We start from the raw sequence: 24,752 nt of genomic DNA, 5'->3' as shown, positions 1-24,752 counted from the left end.
TGATACGTCAGGAAATGCACACACAGCAGAATACTTACAAGAAGTGGCAGTAAAAGCTATAACGACATGTGAACAAAAATTCAAATGTCTAGTACGCAGTTTGGTCACTGACAATGCTGCAAACATATCCAAGATGAGAAGAGATTTAGAAGAGCAGGGAGGGAATACAAAGCTGCTAAAAACATATGGTTGCAGTGCTCATTTGCTGCACCTCTTAGCCAAAGACTTAAGTGTTCCAGAAATAAAGGCTAATGTTGTTGAAATTGCTAAATACTTCCGTAATAATCATTTTGCTGCAGCAGCTCTGAAAAGGATGGGTGGAACCAAGCTAACGCTCCCACAAGATGTTAGATGGAACTCTGTGGTGGACTGTTTTGAGCAGTATATCAAAAACTGGCCTATTCTGATGACACTTTGTGAAGAAAATCGAGATAAAATAGATGGCACTGTCACGGCCAAAATCCTCAACATTGGGCTTAAGAGAAATGTTGAACATATGCTGAGCTTCCTGAAACCCATCTCTCAAGCTTTAAACAAAATACAGAAAAATAGCTGTTTTATTGCGGATGCTGTTGAAATTTGGAAGGAACTGAGTGAACACTTAAAAACAGAACTACACATGGACAGAATTAAATTACAAGCAGTAAACAAACGAATGGGACAAGCACTGACTCCAGCTAATTTTTTGGCAAATATTGTCAATATCCAATATCAGGGTCAAAACCTAAGTGCTGAGGAAGAGGAGTTAGCTATGACATGGGTATCCAGCAATCATCCATCTTTAATGCCAACTATAATAAACTTCAGAGCTAAGGGGGAACCATTCAAGAAATATATGTTTGCTGATGATATTTTAAGGAAGGTCACACCAGTAAACTGGTGGAAGTCACTTAAGCTCTTGGATTTAGAGACTGTTCAAGTAATGATTTCACTTTTAACAGCAGTAGCTTCTTCTGCAGGCGTTGAAAGAATATTCTCTTCCTTTGGACTCATTCATTCTAAATTGAGAAATCGGTTGGGACCCAATAAAGCTGGAAAGCTTGTTTTTCTTTTCCAGATTATGAATAGGAACAAAGAAGAAGATGATGATGAAGATGACGACAAGTGAGCTACAGAGGACAGCAGGGACAGTAGTATTTAAGTTTTTCATGTGTCGGCTGGGCTGACAGTCTAAGTTTCTTAAAATATATATATATATTGTTTAGCCAAATTAGTTAACAAACATGGATGTTTGTTTAAGCAAATAACTTATGCTGTAATGTTGTTATTGTTTCAGTTGAATAAATCTATTTAAATTGTTATTAAGGTCAGGATTATTTTTCTCCTTCCTAAGTACAACAGTGGTGTCCAAATATGAATGATTAACCCATTAAACTGGGGAGAAAAAAGTAATATAAAAAGTGATTCTAAAAATCTTCATCTACTTGCATGTTAAAGTAGCAAGAACTAGTTTAGGTAGAAACTTTGATTTAAATCACTGATTTAAATCAAGCCTTACTGACTAGTGATTAAATCGTGATTTAAATCAGTTAGATTTAAATCAAATCCACCCTGCCGACGCTACACCGATGATACGATTTTTGCGCTCGTTAATCGTATCAAAAACGATTTATAAACTCCGATATCGACAGCGACGCCGGATGTGCATCACTTTCGATTTGACCCCACCGACATCGCAGCTGCGATGTGGTAGTGTGGAAAGTACCCCTAACTGTAATGAATGGCAGATCACTGAGATTGGGAGTTAGGAAGAAGAGGGAAGAGGAATGTTGTATATTTTGGGGGGAAGGGATGCAATACTCTTGTCCATATAGTGAATATATAAATATATAATAATGTGAAATGTTCGATGCACATGGAATATTGCTTTTATTTAATTTTTAGAAAACAGACGTCTATTTGTAACTGTATATAATTCTAATATAACTTCTAATGTGGTTTCCCTTTCTTCTTTACTTTTTTGCCTTTACTTTGTTTCTGTTGTTTTCTTGTTCGGTTTGCCATTAGTGATGGGCGATCCTGATCTGTAAAGATTAGGGATCGTACCGATCACATAGTCATCGTGTACATGATCCCGAGCTTTCCTGGGAAGCTCGTGTTACAGATCGGGTCCAGAGGCTGTTTAAAAAAAGCACCTTTTTAAAAACCATTATGATCATACTTACATGTCCCCGACCGCTTCTGCATCCACGTCCAATCATTGCCGTGCCCTCCCGGTAACCACCAGTGACTAAAGGACTTTCCGAGACATCATAACCATGTGACCAGTCAGGTGTGAATGTTGTATTACCTCATTGGCTACAGACTGGACTGGGAGGGCACAGCAATGATTGGACTCGGAAGCAGAAACGGACGGGAGACAAAGTCTGCGGGACGCGTCATGGGACCTGTAAGTATAATGACAATGTTTATTATTAACTATATTCTTTATTTTACAGCCCCCCATCACATGATCTGTAGTCCAAGATCAGTGATCGGACGCAAGACCGTGTTATCTTGATCCCAATCTTTACAAAACGATCGGGCGAGGTTCCCCGATCCCAATCATCGGGGGATCACCCATCACTATTTGCCATATACAGTGCTGCTCACCATTATTGGCACCTTTTCATTTTTTTCATAGACTGTACAATATCTTTAGAAATAAATGGAAATGCACCAAAATTATTTCCTCAGTATTTTTAATTAGTGGTCCAAAATACAACAATAAAACATTGTTTGTCACTTACATGCTGCAATTTCAAAGAAGAAACAGAATAAACAGCATGTGCAGCAATAAAGGCCCCTAATTAATACTTGGTTACACCCCTAATAAATACATGGTTGTACACCCTTTGACATTGATGAGCCTCCAAACACATCTTGTAGCCATCTACAGTGCCTTGCGAAAGTATTTGGCCCCCTTGAATTTTTCAACCTTTTCCAAATTGTCACTCCAGGAAAGGAGACAAACTCTAGCACCACCTATTGGAAATAGCAATTCTAAAAGTCAAAAGTGGCCTTTTAACAAGCCTTTTCATATGACCTAGGATAGATGCCAGATCAGAATCCCATTTGCAGACAGGGTGTTTCGGGGTGATTGCCCCTCGTCAGTGCAAAGTGTGGGTAACTCACATTTCAGGCTTCAAACATAAAAGATAAACATTTTAATGTTATGGTGAAGATTCAACAACAAGTGGGACACAATTGTGAAGTTGAACGAAATTTATTGCTTTTTTTAAACTTTTTTAAAAAAATAAATAACGGAAAATTGGGGCGTGCAATTTTATTCGTCCCCTTTAAGTTAATACTTTATAGCGCCACCTTTTGCTGTGATTACAGCACAAGTCGCTTGGGGTATGTGTCTATCAGTTTTGCACATCGAGAGACTGAAATTCTTGCCCATTCTTCCTTTGTAAACAGCTGGAGCTGAGTGAGGTTGGATGGAGAGCGTTTGTGAACAGCAGTTTTCAGCTCTTTCCACAGATTCTCGATTGGATTCAGGTCTGGACTGTGACTTGGCCATTCTAACGAAACCTTGATACGTTTATTTGTGAACCATTCCATTGTAGATTTTGCTTTATGTTTGGGATCATTGTCTTGTTGGAAGACAAATCTCTGTCCCAGTCTCAGGTCTTTTGCAGACTCCAGCAGGTTTTCTTCAAGAATATTCCTGTATTTGGCTCCATCCATCTTCCCATCAATTTTAACCATCTTCCCTGTCCCTGCTGAAGAAAAGCAGGCCCAAACCATGATGCTGCCACCACCATGTTTGACAGTGGGGATGGGGTGTTCAGGGTGATGAGTTGTGTTACTTTTACGCCAAACATATCGTTTGGCATTGTGCCCAAATAGTTCGACTTTGGTTTTATCTGACCAGAGCACCTTCTTCCACATGTTTGATGTGTCTCCCAGGTGCCTTGTGGCAAATTTTAAATGACACTTTTTATGGATATCTTTGAGAAATGACTTTGCCACTCTTCCATAAAGGCCAGATTTGTGCAGTGTACGACTGATTGTTGTCCTATGGACAGACTCTCCCACCTTAGCTCTAGATCTCTGCAGTTCATCCAGAGCGATCATGGGCCTCTTGGCTGCATCTCTGATCAGTCTTCTCCTTGTTTGAGATGAAAGCTTGAATGGACGGCCAGGTCTTGGTAGACTTGCGGTTGTATGATATTCCTTCCATTTCAATATGATCGCTTGCATAGTGCTCCTTGGTATGTTTAAAGTTTTGGAAATCTTTTTGTAACCAAATCCGGCTTTAAACTTCTTCACAACAGTATCACGGACCTACCTGTTGTGTTCTTTGGTCTTCATGATGCTCTCTGCACTTTAAACAGAACACTGAGACTATCACAGAGCAGGTGCATTTATACGGAGACTTGATTACACACAGGTGGCTTATATTTATCATCATCAGTCATTTAGGACAACATTGGATAATTAGTTGGCAACAAACTATAATTTTCAAGTAAAACATTTCTCAACTTCTAGGTATGATAATGGCTTCAACCCTTGTGAATTTTGTGATGTTTAAAATGATGCTATTTGTGTGTAAAACATTACCCTCATTCTGAGCACAAGGGTTTCTCCTCTGTGTGAATTCTCTGGTGAGTAACAAGATGTGATTTTTGGTTAAAATATTTTCCACATTCAGAACATGAATATGGCTTCTCCCCTGTGTGATTTTTCTGGAACATAGACTCTGAAGAAAATATTTTCTCCCCTGTGTGACTTCTTTTGTGTTTAGCAAAATTTGATTCATCTGCAAAACATTTCCCACATTCTGAACATGTAAAAGGCTTCTCCCCTGTGTGAATTCTCTGGTGAGTAACAAGATGTGATTTTTTGTTAAAACATTTTCCACATTCAAAACATGAATATGGCTTCTCCCCTGTGTGAATTATCTGATGTGTAACACAAGCTATTTTACGTGCAAAACATATCCCACATTCTGAACATTTAAAAGGTTTCTCCCCTGTGTGAGTTCTCTGATGTGTAACAAGATATGATTTTTGCTTATAACATTTTCCACATTCAGAACATGAATATGGCTTCTCCCCTGTGTGAATTCTCTGATGTGTAACAAGATGTGATTTACATGCAAAAGATATCCCACATTCTGAACATGTAAAAGGCTTCTCCCCTGTGTGAATTCTCTGGTGTCTAACAAGATTTGATTTTTGGTTAAAACATTTTCCACATTCAGAACATGAATATGGCTTCTCCCCTGTGTCAGTTCTCTGGAACATAACAGACTCTGAAGAAAGTCTTTTTTCCCCTGTGTGAATTTTATGGATTTTTCCATATGCTGAAGTTGAGAACGGCTTCTCTGCTGTGAGAGCACTTTGATTTGATGAGGCATTCACTTCAGTTATATCTTGTGTGATATCAAAGTCATCTGATTTAAAAATTGAAGATGTCAGTTGTGCTTCTAATCTCCTGGTAGATTCATCTGCCAATAAGAAAAAATATTTTTAATAATATATACAAATTTAAGGATATCATTTATATGATAGCTTGAAACGTACAGACATCACTGCATACTTACCTTCCCGGCCGCCCAACAATGTCTTCCATGGCCTCTATCCCTGCTGCTGTCTCCCAGGACCTGCGCATGCCATGCAAATCTCCTTTGAGTGTGCTTAAGGCATCCGTGCACCTATTCTTAAAGGTCCAGCATACCCTAACCAGGAAGTGCCTCTCAACTTATGGCTAAGAGGCACTAGGTACTTAATGTATCCTCCCCCTATGGGAAGTGCCTAGGCAACATGGTCAATCCTTAGAGAAGTGTTGCTAGCTCTCAGTTCCTGTTCCATTTGCTGAGTCTTATGTTCTGTGTGTGCGAACATGTGTCTGTATCCTGGTATCCACAATGCCCGGGAAACCTGCTGCATTTATCTATCTATATCAACTGTGTCTACCATATTTGCTGCACCTGTCGTATCAGCTGTATCCACTGCGCCTGCACCCAACCACATCAGTGACTGTTAGTAACCAATCCAGGATCCCAGGGGTCAGCTGTTGCAGTGACAGGACACCCTGGAATAGCCCTTGGCATCTACCTTCCAGCACAAGCCTATCCTCACCATCAAAAGCTCTAATGAAGCCGAGATATCTGCTTAGTTATGCTCCTCCTGGTTGAGATGGTGCTGCAGCCCAGTGGGCCCACTCCCGTTCGCGCCCACAAGCATAGTTTGCCCAAGCCATGGATCCCACTGACTCCAGAACGTTTCATCTCGCAGCAAGATTGTCCGTCAATGGGAACAAGACTGGATCCTGAACTATTTGCAGTCAGTGGACACTTGCTTGAAAGCCTTCACCCCAATGCCTCCACTCGATCTTGTCCCAGTTGTAGTCGCCACCCCGACACCATATCCAGCTCCAATCTTTGGTCTTCATCTATGCTCCTCTGTGGTCTAACGGTGACCCCAAGCAATGAAGAAAGATTCATAAAATCAGTGCTCCTTGCACTTTGAACTTTTATTAATTTTGGACAGGTCCAAAGTAGCCTTTATGATGTCAGATATGAACGGTGAGCCCCTTGCTTAGATCAATTAATTATAGTAGTGAATTCAGCCTGTTGTACTGGATCTGCAAATCTTTCAGGGGGCATTCTGCAAGATAATCAAAGAACCGGGTAGAATCTGCACTCCATAGACTGCCACGAAATTCTCACCATAGGCCACTATGCCATTCATTTCCGCACTTCCAAACTAGGCTGGAATAATGAGGCACTGGTGGCTTCATTCTGAGAGGTTCTGTCCTGCAGAAACAAAGACGAACTGGCGGGCCATAATATACCATATTCCCTGGACGACTTGGTATCTCTGGCTGTCCGCATTTATCTCAGGTTCTAACAACTGCAGTTCCTGCTGCTTTCTCTAAGTGCATGAAGGTAGATAACGTGAACCTGGCAAAGCCTCGTCCAGTGAACCATCGCAACACAGTCACATACGTTTATGTCCTTTGAAGCAGGGAAACTTCCAAGCCTAGGGTCCGTAGGAGAGGCTATCCTAGATGAAAGCAAGTCCTCTCTGTATTTATCCATATCACAGGCGGCACGGTGGCTCAGTGGTTAGCACTGCAGTCTTGCAGCGCTGAGGTCCTGGGTTCAACTCCCACCAAGGACACCATCTGCAAGGCGTTTGTATGTTCTCCCCATGTTTGCGTGGGTTCCCTCCGGGTACTCTGGTTTCCTCCCACACTCCAAAGACATTCAGATAGGGAATTTAGATTGGGAACACTGTCCCCATTGGGGCTCAATGTATGTAAAGCGCTATGGAATTAATAGTGATATATAAATGAATAAATTATTATTATTATTTATTATTATCTGTGTCCGTATCCTGTGGCAGCACAGATTCACTGAGTTGGCCTATCTGGACACTAGTTCTGCCGAAAACTTCATACAACAGCCCATTGTGGATCAGTAACAGATTCCAATTCAATGAATTCAAGCTCTTATAGCAGTTTCATCCGTGGATGTAAAACTTCTGTAGGAGACTAACCTGTTCATCACTGAACAAGTTGAACTCTGGGTGGAAATGCTGCACTCAAGGAAGATCGCCTTCTATAAATTTGCAGGACCGTCGCACCCAATACTACTGGCTCTGGCATGGCTTCAGATTAACGAGTCTGTCTTGGACTGGCGATCCGGAGATGTGCTCAGATGGAGTCAGCCCTGTTCAGAAAAATGTCTCATTTCAGTCCGTCATGCCCGATGACCAGTGATGCCCTCAAATCTTCTGGGTCTGCCATCCGCCTGCTGCGTTTATGCTGATGTCTTTGACAAGAGGAGGCTGAGACTCTTCCTCCACTCAGGCCATATGATTGCCTTATCAAAATACTTTCTGGTTTCTCACCTCCCATCGGCCATGTCTACCCTCTGTCCCAGGCAAAAAGCCAAGCCTTGCCAGAGCAAATCAAGGAGAATCTGGCAAGGGCATTTGTCCAGAAGTCCTTATCAGATGGAACCGGGTTCTTCTTCTTTCAAAAAAAAAAAAAAAAGATGGTCCTCTGCCCCCCTGTGTAGATTATAAAGGTCTCAGCCATATCAAGGTAAAGAATAAGTATCCTCTGCTGTTTATACTGGAGGTGTTCAACCATAACCAAGGTTCCAGAATCTTCTCCGAGCTCGACCTCCGTGGTGCATACAACCTTGTCCGTATATGGTCGGGAGACAAAGGGAAGCCTGCATTTAATAGCCATGGTGGCCACTATGAGTTTTAGGTAATGCCATTCGGACTCCGCAATGCTGTGGCGGTTTTCCAGGAATTAGTGAACCATATCTTCTGAAATCTGCTCTACTCAAGCGCAGTGGTGTATCTGGATGACATTCTGGTATTCTCACCTAATCTGACAACGCACAGGAGTAATATTGGCCAGGTTCTAAATAGATTGTAGAATTGTTTATATGCCAAATTCGAGAAGTACCTTTTTGAATGCACTTCATTTCTTTTCCTGGGCTACGTATTCTCAGACACCAGTTTTAATATGGATCCGGAGAAGGTGTCAGCAGTTCTGAAGTATGGCTTCGTCCTGATGGAGTTAACGTGATTCAGCAGTTCCTGGGTTTCACAAATTATTACTGCCAATTCATTCCTCAATTCTTGCATCAGATTCTCCCTATCACGGCCCTGACTCACAGGGGGGAATCCTAAGATGTGTATTTCTGAAGGGGAGAGTCCATTTATCACCCTCAAGTAGACATTCTCATCAGCTCCGCCACTACATAGAACAGAGATTAACAGACAGTTCTTCTTGGAAAAGGATGCTTTGTCCTCAAGGGCCGGTGTGATCCCCACGCAGAAGTCGGCTTCTGGTAAGTGGGTAACCTGTTGTTTCTTCTTCAAGGGCTTCTCTGCTCCTGAGCGCAACTAGTCAATTGATAACCGAGAATTGTTGGTGATCAAGATAGCTCAAGAGGTGTGCCGATACTGTCATGGTGACAGACCGGCTGCAGAAGGTTGTTGCATTTTCCTGCGCTAATTGCTCCTTGATATTTCATTCTTTTTTCCCTGATGTGAATTGAGTTTCAGGTATGTTCTCTGTCAGGGTTAAAGCTTTCCCCTCTAGGAACCTGCGAACACCTTGGCAATTCAGCTGCTAATCCTTATCCCAACGCCCTGTGTCCATATATACCTGCATTACACCTTGGTTTGTTGCCAGAGATAGAGTTCAGGCCGCTTTACACACTACGACATCACTAAAGCGATCTCGTTGGGGGTGACGAATTTTGTGACGCACATGCGGCCGCGTTAGCGATGTCGTACGTGTGACACCTATTAGTGATTTTGAATCGTTGCAAAAACGTTGAAAATCGCTAATCGGTGACATGCCCCCCCCTAAGCTCAATTATCGTTGCTGCTGCAGTAACGATGTTGTTCATCGTTCCTGCGGCAGCACACATCGCTATGTGTGACACCGCAGGAACGAGGAACCTCTCCTTACCTACGTCCCGCCCGCAATGAGGAATGAAAGAGGTGGGCGGGATGTTACGTCCCGCTCATCTCCGCCCCTCCTCTACTATTGGACGGCTGATGTCGCAGCGTGTAAAGCACCCTTTAATCTCCACATTGTGTCTGATAGAGGTGTCCAAGTCACATCTCAGTTCTGACAAATTTTCTGTGGTACTTTGTTAATTAACACCACAGCGATTGGGTCAAGCTTCTACCATGGGCGGAGTGCTCCTATAATAATCATGTGAGTCATCCAGTAACTCTCCATTCCTCATCGTATATGGACAGCAGCCCAAGAACACTCTCCCTGTGGTTATCACCTCCGGCAATCCTACCTCCGATGTTCTTGTCAAGGGGTTCTCCAAAGTCTAGGTGAAGACCAAGGCCTCCCTGGAGCAGTCCTCCAATAGAATGAAAAGCCATGCAGAAAAGTGATGCCTGGATCCTCCTTCGTTCTGTCCTAGAGTCAAGGTGTGGCTCTCTTCTAGATATGTCGGTTTCAAAATGCCTTCTTTCAAGTTGTCCCTTCTAGGTGCTTCAAAAGATCAACACTGTGTTCTATAAGCTGAAGATTTTAGCCTCCTTGCGGAATCCCAACTCCTTTCATGTGTTCTTCCTCAAGCCTGTCGTCCTGAGCCTCTACTTCAGAAATCCTGGTACCCTGCCGTCACCGGTAAGAGTGAAAGGTGTCTTTGAGGCAAAAGGCATCCTTGCCATGAAAAAAGTGAAAGGTAAAACCTTCTTTTTGGTTGACTGAATGGGGTTTGGTGGAGAACAGTAATGCCCATCTTGTGCTGAAAAAGATTCCTTTCAGGCCTGGAAAAGGGGGGGGGACACAAGGCGGTGCACTGTAAGGCTGTTACCGGCGTTCCTGCATGGTTCTGTCCGCTTTCCCCAGCGGAGACGCTAGCACACTTACTTTCTTGTCGCCCAGCGTTGGCTTCAATTTCCCCGGTCCCTGCCACCATTTCCCAGGGCCTGCACATGCCATGCAGGTCTCCTGGGAGCATGCTTAGGGCATTGGCACACCTATTATTAAAGGGCCAGTGTGCCCCAACCTGGAAGTGCCTCCTAGCCTATAGCTGAGAGGCACTAGGTATGTAAGGAATCCTCCCCTTAGGGGAGGTGTGGCGCCCCTGAGGCTTCAGTCACCACAGAGGTACTGCACCTCAGCCAGAGGTGTGGTATCCCATCCTGGGTAAGGAAGAGGTCAATGCAGGTTCATGCAAAAGCACAGCACACTCACTTAGCAACACATCACCAAACATGGTGAGGGCGTGATTATACCTGAACCAGATCGGGGGTGAAGTCAGCTGAGTGGGAACAGAGGTGTCGACTGGAGGAAGTTAGAACAGTCTAAAGATCAAGTCAGGTGAGGAGCAGTGGAGGAGCTAAGACCCATGGTCTGAAGCTGGTACCGCTCGGCTCAAAAAGGTCCCAGAGACCAGGAGAATTACTACACTACCCCGTGGCCTTGTTCTACACATAATCAAGTGGAGGGACATGGTCGCAAATCAGGAACTGGTTCCTAGGCTAGCGGAGATTAAACCCACGGGCTCCCTTGTAAAACCAGTGACTGAGGTGACGTCAAGCACCAAAGCTACCACCACACACGAATTTGTTGGAAGGTGACCCAAAAAGGACCAAAGAGATAGCGCTTCACGCCGCCCGATAGGGTTCACAAGCACTGGAACAGGGTTCAGTGAGAGAGTGCGCATGGCAGGAGGGAGAAGCCAGCGCAGAAGTCGGCCAGAGAAAGCATACATAAAGAAAGGTGCACCGGACACAACCTCCAAACTATCCGTGAGGCTACAGTGAGTAAACACCTATTGACTGCACCCCTGAGTCGCTCCATTATTCGCCTGCGCCCACCATAATAGACTACTACTACCACCCCCTCTGCCCTGGGGCCCAGCTCTACCTGTGGAGAGTTACACCATCCAAGCTGCGTCACCATCAGCCCCAGAGGTTCCCCAATCCCGAAGTGGCTATATTGCCGCATACCACAGGTGACGTCACAAATCAACCATCATCCCGTATATCTTTATTAAACACCACCGCCGGGGTCACAGAACCGGGCCACGCCACCGCGTTGCCTGATCAGCAGCAGAACCGCAGCCTGGTGACGAGTCACCCACGGCCCAGGTGGGCACATCAGAGGTACTTGGGCAACGTGTTCTATCCTCAGAGACATATTGCTAGTTGTCAAGTCCTATTCCGTTTGCGGAGTCTTATGCTCTGTGAGTGAACACGTGTCTGTATCCTAGTACTCGTTGTGCCTAGCAACCCTGCTACATCTATCTATATAAGCTATGCATATCGTACCTACTACATTCATCTATACTAGCTGTGCCTGCTGGAGCAGCAGTGACTGTCAGTATTTCATCCCCAACCCCTGAGGCCAGCTGTTGCAGTACTGGGATTCCCTGGAGTAAAACCTGGCATCTACCTTCCAGCACAAGCCTATCCTCACCATCAAAGGCTCTAATGAAGCCAAGGTAGTCGCTGAGTCATGCCCCTCCTGGTTGAGACAGTGCTGCGGCCCAGTGGGCCTACTCCCGTTAGCACCAGCAAGCATAACAGTTTGCCCAGGCCATGGATCCCACTGGCTCCAGAACTCCTTAGCTCACGGGTATTGAGGAAGAGATTGTCCATTAATAGGAACAACAAGACCAGATCCTGATCTACTTGCAGTCAGTGGAAACCTGCTTGCAAGCCTTCCATCCAGCACAAACTTATCCTCACCAACAGAAGCTCTAGTGAAGATGAGGTAGTCACTTAGTTACGCCACTCCTGGTTGAGCCAGTGCTGTGGCCCAGTGGGTCCACTCATGCTTTCAAACGCGAGCATAACATAGCTAAAGAACTTACAAGGTATACAAATTGTAATTATTTACTCCAACAAAAAACATTTACAATCTAAGAGTAGACCCCAGAGCAGGAACCAGTAGACCAGGATGTTCATTTTGCCTCCCGTGTATTGGAATAATAAGCCATCAAATAATATTTTGTAAGATAAAATTATACCAAACTACTTCTCTGTGAGTGGAAAAATGGAGGGTTTCCACAATGGTTGTAGCTGAAAGATTCTTGATAAAGAGATATGGCTTCATAATCCAATCCATCAAAATCCCAGAGCCAAATCTCCTCGATGCTTCTCAGCCTTGCAGTGTATCCAGACACTGTCACTATCCACATGTTTGGCATTGCCACAGGGAAGACCCCACATAAACATTTACGGTTTGCGTGTCTCGTGGAGCACAAGCTGGCCACTAGGTGTTGGGCACTAAAATGGCAGATTTGCTATTTTCACTCTACAACAGGAGTGGGGAACCTTTTTACTGCCGGGGGCCATTTAGAATTTCCTACTAACCTTTGGGGGCCATTTGTTGAAAACAGCTGACATGTGTGCCGACCGCCGCCGCCTGTCCGCGGCAGGGGGTGGGGCTTAACGGGACACGCTCCATGACAGATATATCCGTCCATGGTCGTGAAGGGGTTAATGCACCCCCATAGTCCTCTGGCCACTGTGATTAAATACATATTCACTTCTCCTTGTTCCCCCGCTACTGCGGTCTCCTCAGCATGTGTCCAATCTTCTGCCACTCTGCACATCTCAGCACAGTGTGCAGTAGTGATGTCATTGCGCTCTAGTGTGCTGACACATCAGAGCGCAGACACAGTGGGAGAATGCCATCTGTGATGCCAATACAATTGAAAGTGCTATCCTTGGCGGGGGGCTCGATACCAGCGTTTGCACCGGGCCCCACAGCAGTTGTTTGGCCACCGCTATTGGCTGAGATCCCTGGGCCGCCTAAACACCTGCGACCGCAATCGTTCCGTGAGCTTTGGTTCTAACTACTGTACAGAAAAAATGTGACTGTAGACAAGAACATATCTACTAAAATGATCGCCCTCCAGCCCAACAGCCTTCACCGTCAGTGATTTAGTAACTAGAGGTGACACATCTGGAGAAATTACAGTATGTGGCTCGGGGGCTCTCGGCAATCCAAACTACACTGTGTTCCAAAATATTATGCAAAAAATATTTTTTCATATTTTCCTAAATTAACTTTATCAATTATAGTCATTGTTATTTTCCAGTCATCTACTATTCGAGTAGAATTGAAATGTTTTTGATCAAACTGCCTATGAAAACAGTATATTTTTAAAAATAAACACTCAAAGTGCACTCAAAATGCATGTTCCAAATTATTATGCCCAGCAGTTTTCAACCTCTTTATTTTTATTTTGAAAAACAATATGGTCAATTGTGAAATTCTAAGCATTATCAGCTTATCACAAAATGAAATCAAACAGTTTTCAAGTCAAAACTTAATTCTAGGTGATGTTACATTTGCACATAGGACCCCTTGTTTGAAAGAAGCTTCTGAACTCTCTCGTCCATTGAATTTGTCAGTTTTTGGATGGTTTGTGCTTCAATTGTTTTGCATGTGGACAGAATACCCTCCCAGAGCTGTTGCTTAGATGTGACCTGCCTCCCGCCATCATAGACACTCCTTTTGATGATGCTCCAGAGGTTCTCAATGAGGTTGAGGTCAGGAGAAGATGGTGGCTACACAATAAGTTTGTCCTCTTTTATGCCCATAGCAGCCAGAGATGCAGATGTGTTATTTGCAGCATGAGACGGTGCATTATCATGCATGAAAATGATCTTGCTGCGGAATGCACGGTTCTTCCTCCTGAACCATGGCAGGAAGTGCTGTTTTAGAAACTCCACATAGATTATTGAGTTCATCTTGACCCCTTCAGGGATCCTAAAGGGGCCGACAATCTCTCTCCCCATGATTCCAGCCCAAAACATTACTCCACCTCCTCCTTGTTGGCGCCTTAACCGTGTTTTCATGGGGTGTCCATCAACCAGCCATCCTCCACTCCATCCATCTGGACCATCGAGCGTTGCACGGCACTCATCGGTGAACAAAACAGTTTGGAAGTCGGTCTTCATGTATCGTTTGGCCCACTAGAGCCGTTTCTGGTTGTGTGCAGTGGATAGAGGTGGTCGACAGGATGGCTTACGCACAGATGCAAAGCTCTGAAGGACCCTGCATCTTGTTGTTCGGGGGACGTTGGAGGCACCAGAAGCTTCAAAAACTTGTCTGCTGCTATGACAAGGCATTTTAGCAGCTGCTCTTTTAACCTGATGCAATTGCCTGTTGGAAAGAGTCCTCAATTTTTCCTTATCAGCACGCACACGTGTGTGCTGTGAATCAGCTACATACTTCTTGATTGTGCGATGATCACGATGAAGTGTCTTGGCAATGTTGACACTTGACCTTGACCTAAATACTCCACAATTTGTTGCTTCTCAGCAGCCGACACATCCTTTTTCTTCCCCATTTTGGCAAAAGATGTAGGCTGCTTAATAATGTGGAACAGCCTTCTTAAGTAGTCTTGCCTTTATTTGGACACACCTAACGCCAAACTAATGTGCACAGGTATCTGCAATTGCTTTCAGTGATATAAAGAGCCCTGACACACATCACCATCAATGAGTTTAAATTACAAACAAAAAATGTCTAACCTTATCACTCCAAAACTCTTTTTGCATAATAATTTGGAACACAGTGTATTGTAGGGGCCAATATCTTCTGTCAGATGAGTTTCTTGAAGAAACATTACACATTTACTTTCTGCCTCTCGGACTCCACAATGGACGGCTCCAGTACAAGTTCTTATATAATGGAGATTTGTAGAATTCAGAGAAAATATCTTTCAGGCTCTTGAAGGTAAAAATATCAGAACTTTATGTGTTACTTTCCTTTTTTTTCTAATTAAATCTTGTGGGTGGGCTGCCTCCATGTACCCACTGTGGGGTAATTCTAACCTCCCTCATATATGTTACAGTTACCCTGTGCCCAACTTTGGATAACAACGCCCCTATCAGCACATTCATGAGAAGGGAGAGAAGGAAGATCCATCAATAAGAGGCCGAGATTCTAGGAAGATGGAGTCATTGCTCTCAGTGGAGAAACAATAAGAATCTTGTAGTTATGATACTTATAAGGACCTGCCAAATCACATTTGTGCGAAACGGTGTGCCGTCGTCCTCACCCCACTGCCTCTCCTCACCTCCCCCCACTTTTGATGTATCTGCTCTGCGCTCACAAATAAACTGTGGATACTGAAGTACGGTGATCGCTGCCTTTCTTTCTCTGGATGGATTATACTTATTAAATGGTGAATAAAAATTAAAAAAAATGATGATGTTACAAAGCAAGCTTTCCAGACTACTGAGATCTCTTCATCAACTACAAGATTATTATTCTGTTTCTCCCACTGAGAGCAATCAATCTTTATTCACCTGGAGAACACGGCACCAAACTAAGACTCTAGGAAGTCACCAGCATCATTAGGGTAAGTTCACACAGTGCGTTTTTCGTGGCGTTTTTGCGCGTTTTTTAGGTGCGTTTTTGCTCAGAAAACTGCATGACTTTGCTTCCCCAGCAAAGTCTATGAGTTTTCATTTTTGCTGTCTGCACACAGCGTTTTTTTTTAGCTGCGTTTTTGTGGTGCCCATAAAAACGCAGCATGTCAATTATTTTTGCGTTTTTCACTGCGTTTTCCACCCATTGAGTTCAATGAGATGTTCATAAACGCAATGAAAACAGCAAATTGCAAATATAGCTGCGTTTTAATTACTAAAAACGCAGCTATAAACGCAAGGGGTGAGTAGTAAAGTGACATGTACAGGAAGAGGATTTCTTCTGTCAGTAAACACAGAAGCGTGAATCCTCCCGGTACCGCCACCGCCGCTTCCATTTCCCGCTCGGTGCCATGTCCGCTCCCGTGCAGGAGGTGGAAGCGGCTGCTGAATCAAAAGTGAACAGTAGAAAAATGTCATACTCCCCTGTCTGCAGACTCCCGGTGCCATTTCCGCTCCCAGCTCCTCTCCCGGTCGCGCCACCCCCGCTCCGGCTGTGTGCCGGGTCCCAGGCACGTCCTATAGCTGCATGACCTGGCCGTGAGGACCTGGCGGTGATCACCTGATGCGGTCACCTGACGCATCAGCTGATCGTAAGTCTCGTGGTGACGCCGGATTTTACCGCTGAGTGACTGATTCCCCGGCGCTTGCAGTCAGTTCATGACAGCTGCAGACAGGCTGGGGTGATCTCCGGAGTTCAGGTGAGAGCACCGGAGATTAGCCCGGAATGTCTGCAGCTGTCATGAACTGAATCGCAAGTGCCGGGGAATCAATCACTCGGCGCTCGCTGTAAAGTCCAGGCTGCACGCCAGAGCTCAGGTGAGAGCTCCGAAGTGCAGTGCAGGTACCTGAATCCAGGCCTGGCATTACTGGAGATTCCTCCGGTAGCCAGTCCGACGCTGCACAGACATGTTTTTTTTTTTTGCACTGATGCATCAGCTGATTGTATAAACGGCTTTTATACAATCAGCTGCTGTCAAATGTGATTCAGGCCCTTGAACCTGACACATCATCTGATCGCTGTAATGCCTGATTGGAGCCACAGACTCAGACTGGCTGTAAGGGGAGTCTAGAGAAAAGCCGCTCACAAAGCAGGACCCCAAGAACTCTGCAACCCTTTAACCCCTATACAGGGATTTGGAATTACACAGAGCTCCAGAGATCACTATCTGTGGTAGGCTGTAGTCCGTGGTCATCAGGCAGGGTCAAAACCAGGAGATGCAAAACAGGAACCGAATCGGCAGGGAAGGGCGTAGTGAGGAGACAAAGCCGAGGTCAAATCCGGAACTGGCAGCAAGGTACAAAAACGACAGGCAGGAGGGTAGTCAAAAAACAAGCAAAGGTCAGCGCACAGGAATCAAAATACAAACAGCACATGAGCCAGGAGTACAGAACTATCTCTGGCAGTGGTCATGTGACAGGAGGGGGAATAAGAAGGGTGTGGTGTCTTCCCATTGGCTGCAGGTGAATGTTGGCAACTTCAGCTGGAAGACACACACGCCACCTACAGTCAGCCAGTGGTAATGCAGGTTCCAGGGAAACCCAGCCTGGTGGATGAGCGGAGCCTGTGCTCCGCAAAGCCACGGGCACCGACTCCTCTCCCATCACCAGCACTATCCATGGTGGGAACATGGCGTTGTCTGGCGATCGGAGCAGAAGTCGCAGGAGCGAGCTCCGGTGGGGACGTGACAATCGCTTTGCCTTCCAGCAAACCTATCAGATGACATTGGATCCGATTTGGACGGCGCGGGACCCTTGACCCAGGATTACTGCGGAGGGGGTTCTTTATTTCAAAAAAGATGGGAGTCACTAATTGAGTTGTGTTTTATTTCTAATAAAAATATTTTTCTGTGTGTTGTGTTTATTTTTTTATCTTTACTAGAAATTCATGGTGGCCATGTCTAATATTGGCGTGACACCATGAATTTCTGGCTTAGGGCTAGCTGATAATATACAGCTAGCCCTAACCCCATTATTACCCAGCGAGCCACCCGGCATCAGGGCAGCTGGAAGAGTTGGAAACAGCGCCAGAAGATGGCGCTTCTATGAAAGCGCCATTTTCTGGGGTGGCTGCGGACTGCAATTCGCACCAGGGGTGCCCAGAAAGCTTGGGCACCCTGCATTGCGGATTCCAATCCCCAGCTGCCTAGTTGTACCTGGCTGGACACAAAAAGTAGGCTAAGCCCACGTCATTTTTTTTTTTATTATTTCAGGAAATTCATGAAATAATTAAAAAAAAAAAAAGGGCTTCCCTATATTTTTGGTTCCCAGCCGGGTACAAATAGGCAGCAGGGGGTTGGGGGCAGCCCATACCTGCCTGCTGTACCCGGCTAGCATACAAAAATATGGCGAAGCCCACATCATTTTTTTTGTTTGGGGGGGGCAAAGAAATCCTGCATACAGTCCTGGAAGGAGGATTCTGAGCCTTGTAGTTCGACAGCTGCTGTCTGCTCTCCTGCATACACTATTAGATGGAGGATACTGAGCCTTGTAGTTCTGCAGCTGTCTGCTCTCCTGCATACACTAGTGGAGAATGAAGAACATATGGCAGAAGGAAATGACATCAGACCTCTTTTTTTTTTCAACAATCTTAAATGGCAATGGCAATGTTGATAAAAAAAACGCAAAAAAACGCAGTGAGCAAAAACGCAGCAAAACGCAGCCAAAAACGCACCAGAACGCGGTAGAAACGCATGCGTTTTTTTCATGCGTTTTTTAAAGACACTGCCTTTCTGTACGTTTTTAGCGCTAAAAAACGCACAAAAACGCAGGGTCAAAAAAACGCAGTGTGTGCACATAGCCAGACCCTCCGCTTTCTCTTAGAGGTCCACCATACTGATTAGATTTTTCTTCCCATGATTTTCTAAGTTGTCTGCACATTCTACGTACGCTGTCATTTGGCTTTACAGATTAGAGGTCTGGGCAGCTAAGGGTCAACATCATCTAATTTCTGGGGATAGGGTGGATCCTACCTGTACAGTCTGGCTGACACAGATCTCACTCCAACAGAAGCGCGTCCAATGCCTAAAATAATGGGACCAGGGTCGAACTAGCCCACCAGGAGGTCGGGAGAACCCCCGGTGGGTCCCTGCTATTGATGGCCACGCTCCGCCCCCCTACCCACCGTGGGCCCCTATGGATATGTGTGAGAGGCCCCCCCGGCCAGTAATTTCACTAATCATATCGGCACATTGCCGATATTAGTGACATTCCCATTCCCTCTGCAGCGGAAAGCAGGGAGAGCGATCTCCCTGCTCTGCCTGCTGTCACTGTCAGTGCCGCTCTGACTCCTCTGCGCAGCGATACTGCAGGAGGAGGCAGTCACAGAGCGATGACTGCTTCCTTCCTGCCCCAGTGCAGGCAGCATCGCGCTGCGGAGGACGGATCCGGCGTCCCCCCCAGGCCAGGCTGCAGGAGCAGCAGCATGTGAGCATAGAAGGTGGGGGCTGGGGGGGGTGAGCAGGGGCCCCGGGGGTGGCGCGGGGGCCGTTTACCTCACCAGTGACCTGCCTGGGGCCAGCCCCAGGCCAGGGGTCCCCAGACAGTGCTCCAGCCGCCACCATCATCCCATCTGTCCTGCTGCTGGGGGCCTGTAGTGCAGCTGCCCCCTCCCCCCTCCCCAGTATGGTGCCCTCAGGCAGCTCCCAGGCCACAGGGCATCACAGGCCCCCAGCCTTTCAATCGGAAACTTCAGTGATTGTACAAGTTCTGTACGATCACTGAAGTTTCCGCAGTTGCAGGACCTTTAGTGACATCACATGTGTCATGTGACTCACAAAAGGTCCTAGCGGTGGACTGCGGGAGTCCCCAGGCCTGCACAGATGAGGTGTGGAGGACTTGGAGATAGCGCCGGTATACAAATGTATGCGTGTCTTTCAGGCGCGCATACATTTGTACAGGAGGTAGAGCAGCGCTGCTCAGCCCCGCACCGCGACGTCATCACTGGGGCCGGGGCTGCAGAGGAGGAGGACGCCACAGGACTGAGGCAGAGGAGCGCGCCTCACTCCTGCACCGACATGACATCATCACCGGGGCCGCAGCTGCAGGGATGAAGAGGAGGACGCGCAGGCACAGCTAAGCGCTCCAGAGGAGCCGAAGATGTACATGAGGGGCTGCGGGTGGGGGAGGAGCAGTGTTATTTTACAAGGGGCATTAAGAAGCGGTGGGGGACTTTATGGAGCATATTATGGGTCAGTTTGGGACATAATAGTGCAGTGGGGGACATAATAGGGCAGTGGGGGACATTATAATGCAGTGGGGGACATTATAGTGCAGAGGGGACATTATAAGGCAGTGGGGGACACTATAGGGCAGTGGGGGACACTATAGGGCAGTAGGGAACATAATAGGGCAGTGTGGGACATTATAGGGCAGTGTGGGACATTATAGGGCAGTGGGGGACACTATAGGGTAATGGGTGCCATTATGAAGCAAATTGGGGCATTATAGGTCAGTGGGGGACGTTATGAAAGAAATTGGGACATTATAGGGCAATGGGGGACATTATGAGGCATCAAAGATTGTGGAAGGCAGCATAGTATAATGAGGAGGGGGGGAATTTATACAGGGATATAGTTGGGGGGAGATATTATAGAAAGGGCAAATTTTGGGGGGACATTTTGGAAAGGGGCACTTTGTGGAGCTATTTTGGAGAGGAGCAGTGTGTGGGGATATTTTGTGCAGGAAGCAATTAAGAACCCCTTCTCATTCCACTTGTTTCCCCAGACATTATTAAATAAAAGTGGCCAGGATGAGGGACATAATTACTATATGGGGCCAGGATGAGGGACGTACATTATTAGTTTATGGTGGCACGTGGGGCATAATTACTGTAGGGGCAAATTAGGGGACATTATTACTGATGAAATATAAGGTAATTTTGAGGATACTGTCTCCAATTGGGGAACAAGAGTTTGACGTGGTGTAGAAATTGGGGAAATAGTGAGGAATGTGCTCTGGGAGTGATCAGCTATAGGTGACTGTTATTTTCTGCAGAGTCGCGTCATGGCAGGAAGAAGTGATGACGGTCAGCGCCGGATAAAGAGAAAAAGCGAAGATGAATAACTTCAACTAGAGACGTCACTGGTAACTCAGTGTGTTACATGTACACACACACTATACTGTACACTGTATACAGAGCTCCTGTATATAATGTCACTGGTGATCACTGTATTACCTATACACTATATACAGAGCTCCTGTGTATAATGACACTGATGATAATATTAGTGTTATTAGCATTGTAGTTTTTATTCATGATCGTTATTGTAGTATTATATGTCCTTGTGGTAGTAATATGTCGTCTGGTCATGTACTGATATTTGACTTGTGTGTGGTATTATTTGTTCATTATGTGATGTGGTAATAGTGTGACGGTATTTCTCCCTTGTATGTGGTTGTATTCGGTCACTATGTGGTCTGATTATGGTGTGGCGGTATTACTTTCTTGTATGTAGTTATAGTCGGTCCTTATGTGGTGTGGTTATAGTGTTGCGGTATTTCTCCCTTGTATGTGGTGATATTCGGTTACTATGTAGTCTAATTATGATGTGATGATGTGGTGGCATTACTCTCTGGTATGTGGTTGCTTTTGATCACTATGTGTTGGTAGTATGTTATCTGGTCATAGTGTCATGGTATTTCTCCATTGTATGTGGTATTATTCGGTCTCTTTGTGGTCTGTTCATGGTGTGGTGGTATTTCTCCCTTGTATGTGGCTGTATTTGGTCACTGTTTGGTGGTAATATGTAGTCTGGTCACGGTGTGGTGGTATTTCTCCCTTGTATGTGGCTGTATTTGGTCACTGGTGGTAATATGTTGTCTGGCCACAGCGTGGTGGTATTTCTCCCTTGTATGTGGCTGTATTTGGTCACTGTTTGGTGGTAATATGTGGTCTGGTCATGGTGTGACGGTATTTCTCCCTTGTATGTGATATTATTGGTCTTGGTATAGTGGATTGTGTTGTGTATGGAGGTCACTTTTTCTCTCTATAAGGGGGAGATTATTTCCAGTAGAAATTAAATACTTCAACATTTAACCCCTCCCTGTCCTGTGACTATTACACTGCAGTAAATATGCACTTACAGAGATTCTCCAGTGAAAACAAGTAATCATCTTTACTAAGGCCACATGCACACACTATTCAGTGAGTTATTTACCTCCATATTGGAAGCCTAAACCAGGAGCGGTAAAATCAGAGGAAAAGTAGACTAGAAATACGGGCACCACTTCTGTATTTATCACCCACTCCAGAATTTGGCTACAAATACTGATGTAAGATACTGACCAAATACTGAACGTGGCCTAAGGATAAGTGATAACTTATTCATCAGTGGGGTCCGATTGCTGGGACCTGCACCGATCGTGCAACTTTTATCCCCCATTACACTGGAGCTCGTGTCCGAATCAACCACTGACCCATTCATTCCTCAGTGGTTGTGAGCACTGTGCTTGTTTTTATCTGGCTGCTCCACAGAGGATGAATGGAGTTGCGGTCACACATCCCACCCCACAGATGATGAATGGAGCTGCGGTCACACACCCCACCTGCTGCTGCAAAAAGTTCCCAATCTTCCGATCGGTGCGGTTTCCACTGGTCTGTTCACCGATCAATAAGTTATCACCAACTGAACCTGTGGATCGGTGATAACTTGTTTTCACCAAAGACCCCATTACTGCAAACTACTATAATTGTACATTCCAGTTATGGTGCACAATATAGATGTGCAGGAGCCGCCTGTGTATACAGTCAAAACAACGAAACAATGGGGTGTTTATATTTAGCTGTAGGGAGGGCCCCTGGAGTCAATTCCCCTGGTGGGCCCCAGACACCCCAGTTCGACCCTGCTGGGGACAGTTTTGGGTGGAAGAGCATGTGGTGGTCTATCAGCAGAATGGTGACCATTTCCTATGGCCGGACTACAACCCTGATAAAGCAGCCACAGCCGGTGACTGAGAAGAATCTGTGACTTCTCTGCATTTAGTGGTCACTACTCACCTGGGCGGTTATATGTAGGAATCTCCTCTTTACTCCGCTCATCACCCCTCACATATGTCTCTGTAGTATTAATATGGGGCAGATCTTCCCCCTGAAACAAATATTGTAAAAGTCACAGACAGATGGAGAAGTCCCATCTATGATCAGCTCTAATCCTGCCATCTCCACCGCTCTCATTACACAAGTATAACACATATAATACTGGAGGATAAAACAAGACTGAGCACAAGACCTTCACAGCCGTCTACACATCATAGGGAGATTTCATGGCACCTTCTCTCCATCTACCTGATGATCCTGAGGAACATCGGGATCTTCTTCTTTACAGTCCTGTGGGAGAAGAGGACGGGGACATCTCTCTGGTGTTGTCCTCTTACTGGATAGAACTGGAGGAGACACATACAGGGACTGAATTCATTCCTTACATACAGATAATCATAGGCCGTGTGTATTTAGTCCTGTCTATTACCTGGTGATGTGAGGGGCTGGGGAACCTCCATCATGACGTCCTTGTACAGATCTTTGTGTCCTTCTAAATACTGCCACTCCTCCATGGAGAAATAGACGGTGACGTCCTGACACCTTATAGGAACCTGACACATACAAAGATACCGTCACCCCCGATCCCTTCATAGCGTTACTGTATAATGTCCCAGCATTCCCAGCAGTGTCACCTCTCCAGTCAGCAGCTCAATCATCTTGTAGGTGAGTTCTAGGATCTTCTGGTCATTGATGTCCTCATGTATCGGGGGGTGAGGTGGAGGCCCCGTGATTGGGCTCAGGGGTCTTCCCCATCCCTCAGACACAGGGTCCTGACAGCACTCACTAGAGGTCTTCTTCACTACTGTGTAATCCTGGTTATGGAGAGACACAGTAATAAATCTCACTCCAGACATTTCCAGAGTCCTCACCTCTCCAGTTCTGTCCATCTGTTATTCCCATAGATAAGAATGATGTAATGTGACGTCATCAGAATCTCTCACCTCTCCAGTAAGCCGGAAGAGGATCTCTAGGGTGAGGTGTAATATCCTCTCCGCCATCTTGTCCCTGTCCATATCCATCCTTCACGGGGCAATCAGGAGAATTCTCTTCTATAGAAGATCTTCACTGAGAGGATCCGATATTGTAGCGACCTGAATGGGGAGAGTGATGATATGTAAAATTAATGTAGATAATAATGAAGGTGAGATATAATTTAGATAGGAAAAAAATTCACATGAAATGTGCTATATAAGTAGTAAAACCGACCGATAAAAGTAGCACATCATTTTTATAAAAAAAACACAATCCTTCATATGGCAATGTGAATGGAAAAAACAAAAAGGTAATTGGTCCCGGAATAAGAGTAGGAAAATACAAAAGAGCAAAGTCAAAACATTTCCCAGTTTTTCGGTTAAGAACAGGGCAATGGTATTAGGATTAGAGTTGAGCACGGTTCGTGGTTCTCCAGTTCTAGGCTCGAGTGATTTTGGGGCTGTTCGAGATCGAACTAGAACTCGAGCTTTTTGCTAAAAGCTCGATAGTTCTAGATATGTTCGAGAACGGTTCTAGCAGCAAAAAGCAGGGCTTTTTACAGCTACAGTGTGCAGGAGCCATCGCTGGCAGCCTGCCACAAGCTGGTAACCAAGATAAACATCGGGTATCCAAGCAAAGCGCTTTGGTTAGTAACCCGATGTTTATCTTAGTTACGTGCAGGAAGCCCACACTTTCCCGCTCAGCTCAAGCTCACTCCGCCCCCTCCTGCCTGCGGCATGTACACATACACACACACACACACACACACACACACACACACATCCCCCCCCCCCCGCTCGGCTTACCTGCGGTGATGAAGTCCCGCCATCCCGACCTCAGCGCTGTCACTGTCC

General features: G+C 45.6%; 1 protein-coding gene across 1 annotated transcript in view; it reads right to left on the bottom strand.

The window, feature by feature from the left end:
- The window catches only part of LOC142258791 (uncharacterized), a 122,748-nt gene extending 99,305 nt beyond the window's left edge, over positions 1–23,443 (bottom strand). The window contains exons 1-4 of the mRNA XM_075331387.1: positions 23,354–23,443; positions 23,173–23,270; positions 22,885–22,975; positions 4,559–5,437 (exon numbers count right to left, since the gene is read on the bottom strand). Of these exons, the coding sequence (XP_075187502.1) occupies positions 4,559–5,437; positions 22,885–22,975; positions 23,173–23,270; positions 23,354–23,438 (1,153 nt within the window). The 5' untranslated portion in view covers positions 23,439–23,443. The remainder of the gene's footprint in view (positions 1–4,558; positions 5,438–22,884; positions 22,976–23,172; positions 23,271–23,353) is intronic.
- Between the last annotated feature and the right edge of the window lie 1,309 nt (positions 23,444–24,752).

The sequence above is a fragment of the Anomaloglossus baeobatrachus genome (genome assembly GCF_048569485.1).
Source record: "Anomaloglossus baeobatrachus isolate aAnoBae1 chromosome 5 unlocalized genomic scaffold, aAnoBae1.hap1 SUPER_5_unloc_11, whole genome shotgun sequence".
NCBI lineage: Eukaryota > Metazoa > Chordata > Amphibia > Anura > Aromobatidae > Anomaloglossus > Anomaloglossus baeobatrachus.
This window is presented reverse-complemented; position numbering and strand designations above follow the sequence as displayed.